The sequence below is a fragment of the Schistocerca americana genome, chromosome 10 (genome assembly GCF_021461395.2).
Source record: "Schistocerca americana isolate TAMUIC-IGC-003095 chromosome 10, iqSchAmer2.1, whole genome shotgun sequence".
Taxonomy (NCBI): Eukaryota; Metazoa; Arthropoda; class Insecta; order Orthoptera; family Acrididae; genus Schistocerca; species Schistocerca americana.
Window position 1 is genome coordinate 101,343,837 of NC_060128.1, and position 6,000 is coordinate 101,349,836.

The 6,000-nt window shown below is 36.8% G+C and overlaps 1 protein-coding gene across 1 annotated transcript in view; it reads right to left on the minus strand.

Moving 5' to 3' along the window:
• The window catches only part of LOC124552272, a 75,817-nt gene extending 73,044 nt beyond the window's left edge, over positions 1-2,773 (minus strand). The window contains exon 1 of the mRNA XM_047126551.1: positions 2,669-2,773. Within this exon, the coding sequence (XP_046982507.1) occupies positions 2,669-2,736 (68 nt within the window). The 5' untranslated portion in view covers positions 2,737-2,773. The remainder of the gene's footprint in view (positions 1-2,668) is intronic.
• Positions 2,774-6,000: the final 3,227 nt, after the last annotated feature.

Here is a 6,000-nt window from a genome sequence, read left to right on the forward strand (position 1 = left end):
AGTGTAATTACCCAAAATTGGATGTGGAAGCATCCAAAATTGATCAAGAGTAATGACACAAATTTCGAAAGCTAAAGAACCAGTACTTGCTTTAAATTTGGCACTGTTATGAAGCAGTATTTGTCAAAATTTTTAGGTGATGCAGATACAAAAAATATGAAATAAGGAAGAAGCAGTATTTGACAGACTATTACTGTGCGCAGAACTATGAGAGAATAAAATTTCTGCATCATATTCCAGACCATCTCCCTGATGTTATTAAAATGTTCACAATTGACTTAATGTTGTTCTTCAGAGAATGGTGTGCTTTGTTAGCGTGTGATGTTCTAGTCTTTCACAAAGCAGGAAAATTATGCTATGAGTCTCAGGCAACATAGCAAATATCATCATTACAATAAAACTATTTATATAAATCTACATCTACGTACATACTCCGAAATCCACCATACGGTGCGTGGCGGAGGGTACCTCGTACCACAACTAGCATCTTCTCTCCCTGTTTCACTCCCAAACAGAACGAGGGAAAAATGACTGCCTATATGCCTCTGTACGAGCCCTAATCTCTCTTATCTTTGTAGTCTTTCCGCGAAATATAAGTTGGCGGCAGTAAAATTGTACTGCAGTCAGCCTCAAATGCTGGTGCTCTAAACTTCCTCAGTAGCGATTCATGAAAAGAACGCCTCCTTTCCTCCAGAGACTCCCACCCGGGATCCTGAAGTATTTCCGTAACACTCGCGTGATGATCAAACCTACCAGTAACAAATCTAGCAGACCGTCTCTGAATTGCTTCTATGGCCTCCCTCAATCCGACCTGATAGGGATCCCAAACGCTCGAGCAGCACTCAAGAATAGGTCGTATTAGTGTTTTATAAGCGGTCTCCTTTACAGATGAACCACATCTTCCCAAAATTCTACCAATGATCCGAAAACGACTATATCCGCCTTCCCCACAACTGACATTACATGCTTGTCCCACTTCATATCGCTCTGCAGTGTTACGCCCAAATATTTAATCGACGTGACTGTGTCAAGCGCTACACTAGTAATGGAGTATTCAAAGATTACGGAACTCTTTTTCCTATTCATCTGCATTAATTTACATTTATCAATATATAGAGTTAGCTGCCATTCATTTCACCAATCACAAATCCTGTCCAAGTCATCTTGTATCCTCCTACAGTCACTCAACGACGACACCTTCCCGTACACCACCGCATCATCAGTAAACAGCCGCACATTGCTATCCACCCTATCCAAAAGATCATTTATGTAGATAGAAAACTACAGCGAACCTACCACACTTCCCTGTGGCACTCCAGATGATACCCTCACCTCCGATGAACACTCACCATCGAGGACAACGTACTTGGTTCTATTACTTAAGAAGTCTGCTCATAACTTTGACCAATAATGTTGACCATTCAAGCAAATTTTCAGGATAGTTGTATTTTCATTGTTCGAAAGAGTCGTTAGAGATACTAAGTGCAGAAAGAGGAAAATTGTAGAGAATGTTGATTTAGAATATGAGAAGAAGGGGAAAAGAGAGAGAGACAAAAGTAAAGAGGGAGTATGAATGGGAAGTAAGTGGAAGGTAAGAATGAGCAGTAGAAGCAGAAAGAGAAGCAGTAGAGCAAGTAGAAGAAAAATACGAATCCCAGTCCAACACAAATTTTATCTGTCATCATGGTGTTATTTCAGGGCCCCAATGCAGCAAAAGTACAACATTTCTGTCTCAACTACAAAACCCAGTGAAGCTGAAAATGTGAATGAGCAGTAGATATGGGTGTAGAACTGGAAGGAAAATGAGAGGAGCACAGAGAACGAAATAAAGGGAGAGAAGAGAAGGTGAGTGAAGGTAGTAGAACAAAAATTTTTAGTGTCAGAAAAGACATATTAAAATCAACTAAAACTGTTAAATTCTCAAGTTTTGTCATTTAGACTAATTTTTTATCTAAGATCGTCATCAAGTCGACAGATATAATCAACATGAAATGGGAATATGGTTTTCTGACTATACTTTTTATACCTTTTCTGGATCATTTAAAATGTGATGAAAGAAAATGAAATGTGGAAAGATAGACGAACAGAAGTAGAATAAAAATTGAAAAGTATTGGGGTATGGGAAGAGAGGGATGAAAACGGGATTTGTAGAAACAGAAGCAGCATAAATGGGAACTAGAAAAAGAAGAAGAAGAGTAAGCAGAATTAGAAGTAGATGGAGAGCTAGAAGTAATGTGGAAAACGATGAAGAGTAAAGACTAGAAATATCGAAGTTAATACTGGTATAGGAAAAATGAAACTGGGACAGGAGAAGTAGAACAGATCTGCAAGAAGTATGGGTAGAAACGAAAACAGGGAGATGGAGAGGAAGTGTACAACTGGGAAGAATGCCTTGACAAAATGTGGGAATAAATGAAGAAGACAAAGGAGTGAAATTGGAGTAGAGAGCAATATACAATATTTGACATTACTCGAAATTTAAATGTAGTTTTGATTCGTAATAAAAATTCTTCTCGTCGATATTTTCTTGGATGATTTTTGTTTAACTATAGAACTTCTCAGAATAGCAGTTATCGGTTATCTACAAACAAGTGTTTCGAGTGAGGAATCAACGTTTGCTGCTCATCGAGATCTCAGTTGTCGGTCCAGAGTCAGTGACGGGACTCACCTGGGCTTTTCTGGAGCAGTGGCAAGGGCCCCTGCGACTAGCAGTGTTACCAACAGCAGGGCTCGCATCTTGCTACTGCGTTGACTGGAGTGGAGATAAGTGTACTGAGGAAAGGCCAGCTACCCGGCCACCTGGCAGAGTGTTATATACAGGGACGCTGGTTTATCTAAGGACACGTGGAGTGCTTAGCTTGGAAATGCATTATCTGTAAGTGCTGCCGTAGACCACCTGTTTGAAATGTTAGTGACATATCTCTGTGTTCCATCTCAGCTAATTTCACCACGTCAAGGCTACATCTGTCCAGGGCATTGTGTAGGGGTTGTCAATCATGTTATCTGGTGTCCATGATGTTCTCACAAACATTCTGGTACAACAGCTGCCTGTTAACAGCATTAACATATCTTCTATTACATTTATCAATTACAGCATAGGTTTCGAAAGAGTGGAACGAAGCAGGGCACATGGAAAGCCCGTTCATAACACTATCTAGGCCACACAAATAAAGATAGGTCGGGTAGTATTGGACAGTGGATTGCACCAGACAGGAAATCTAGCACCGGTGGGAACACCTGTCACTCCACAGCAGTGTCAGCTATACAGGAATAAGACCGCTCACTGTATTGTGAAACAAAACAACAGTATATTTCAGAGTGGGAACAAGGTTTGTTGCTTAACTTTGGTGTACTATGTTTTATTTGGAAGTAAGCAATGTATTTTCATTGTATCTCTAGATACAATTGATATAACTGTCTATACAGTAAGCTGTGACAATATCTAGCTCAACTAATAACAATTGGAATGTTAAACTACCTCAGCAGTACGTTCGGACTGCATCGAACAATGTCAATTCCGGGTTGCACTGAACAAAACAAATAGCGTAAAAACTTAAATGTTTGCTGTTTTATTTCATTAAGAGAAAATATGGAGAACTCTCGAAATAAAAGGGACGTAAATAACATGAATGAAGCTAGAGAAAGAATCATATTTCGTGGAATGATCATCAGGGAAGAAAGTCAGGAATATTAAATTCCAAGAATTACATTAGGTGATAAACTTAAAATTCCCAAGCAAACAAAAGGATGCCCATGAGGAAATAGCAGTTATTTTCCGATAGCTTTCAGTGTTGATCAAGAAACAATATTGCACGATTGGAAAATCCTCCATAGAAGGCAAGATTCAATGCCACAATTGTGTGGATTCGGCCGATGAGAATTGTGCCATTGTAGAGATGACCAATCTTTGCTATACTCATGGTGTTACTTAAGTTTCACTAAGGTTAAAGCAACATTTTAATTAAGTCTTTTCTGTTCAAAGCATTAGTGTAATGGTTTCATTCTGAATTTTTGCTCATTTGTGTCAACTTTGTCCCAACATGGATATTTAGTACACAGATGTGTAGCTTGTACCTACTTTGCTGTTCTACACATTGAAATGTCATTTTGTAATCTTACCCTCCCACAGATCACTATTACATTTTTCTTAGTGTCTTCATTAGTTACAAAAGCTTCGAGAGGTGTAAGATATACAAAAGAACAACGTTTTACTTATCTTCATTTTCTCTTGTTGTTGTAGTTGTAGGCTCCACGTCTAGCGTCTAGGGGGTACATTCTTGCAGCTGAAATTTCGATTTAACTTTGTGGGTTCCTGATAATTAAGTAACTGATGAAGATTTGGCAGTATATTTTTTGAATTTTATTGTTTTTCATATTATTAAATACCATATCCTTCTTACAATTTCCACTTAATATTCCAAATTGCATTGTTAGTGTCGATCTTATAAAAACGTCTGTCTCCACCAAAGGCATACCCACTACTACTTACATTCTGCGGTACTCACAGTATTCCAAAGAGCTTACAAAGCAACAGTTTACATACTTTGTTAACAAAAGAAGAATCGTTACTACGCCACATCATTATTTTCTAAATGAATGCAGAAATAAATTTAATAAGTAGTGTTAGATTGTACAATTAATAATATGAATTTTAAGTATGCCAGAATTTCTAATATCAAATATTTCTAAAAGAAGAATAAGTTTAACTATTAGTACATGTCGATTGTAACAAATTAATTTCTTTGTATACATTTTCGCCTGATATGTAATATATCGTATACAAAATCATACGATTTTTTTTAGTGAAACAACTGAGATAATGTTCACCTATACAAGAATCAATAGCATAAATGGTATCCGTTATTTCAATAAAAAAAGGTACTGTTAGAGGGGGATGTCCCATCACAATTTCCAGTACAGTCCTCCATAAATTCGAACAACCAAAATACAAACGATGGAAAAGATACAAAAAATGGTATATGTGTACTGTTGTGACATCGATTTTATAATTGTATTAAGTAGCGCAGTGGAGTATATTGTGCCTAGAGGATATTGTACCTAGGAACAACGACGATATTGTTCGGTACTTCATTCCAATGACTGATTTTAGAATCACATGAAGGAATGTGCAGTGGAGCTGGGAAATTGTCTACTGTGTTTATTGTTGTTAGACACAAGATTGTGTTCTGGGCAACTTAGGTAAATATTTCATGCTCTACACATAGAAACGGTGGATAACATGGTCAAGCTATTTAGAATATAGCGTTAATTTTCAAGGTATAGAATTTTATGGTGAGTAAAATTCAGTATATTTTGCAACTACTAATATAATTTCTGGACTGTTAAGTCATACTTCATCGGTCATGCTCCATCTTATACGTTGAAACAGAAGGAGGTCTTCTATCACAGAACAACTGATACTTGCAAATTAAATGAGTTTCTTTAACAGTTTTACATGTTTTGAAAATGGAATCATAGCTTTAAATGAAGACACAATTATTTTATTTTTAATCACAGGCAGTGGAACAATAAATAAAATTTCATAGATGTATGCAAAAGGCATAGTTGTTAAATGAAATAAATTGCCTACAACAACAGTACTGTTCAATCAACAAAATTTAATCTTCATTTCATGTTTCGCATTCTTGTACCAAAGAGTTCTGTATTGTGATTACTTGCATTTTCATCTGAACATTAACTAAAACTGATATGACGTTACTTGAATTACAAAATTACATTTTAACAGCTAACAAACACGGAATTCAAGTAGAAGTAAGGAAAAAGTCACACCCAGCTATTTTACTATATTTTCTACCCTCCCCTCAGCTACTGGAAATGATGCTAACGAGCTATTTAGGTTTTTTATAATTTATTTTACAATTGAGGAAACTGATTTACAGGCACTTACCAACACATACTGTAAATATGAATAAAATCGAAAGAGAATGTCCTTCTGAGAAGATGGCACGCAGTGTGTAGTACTTTTACCCACTCTTGGAG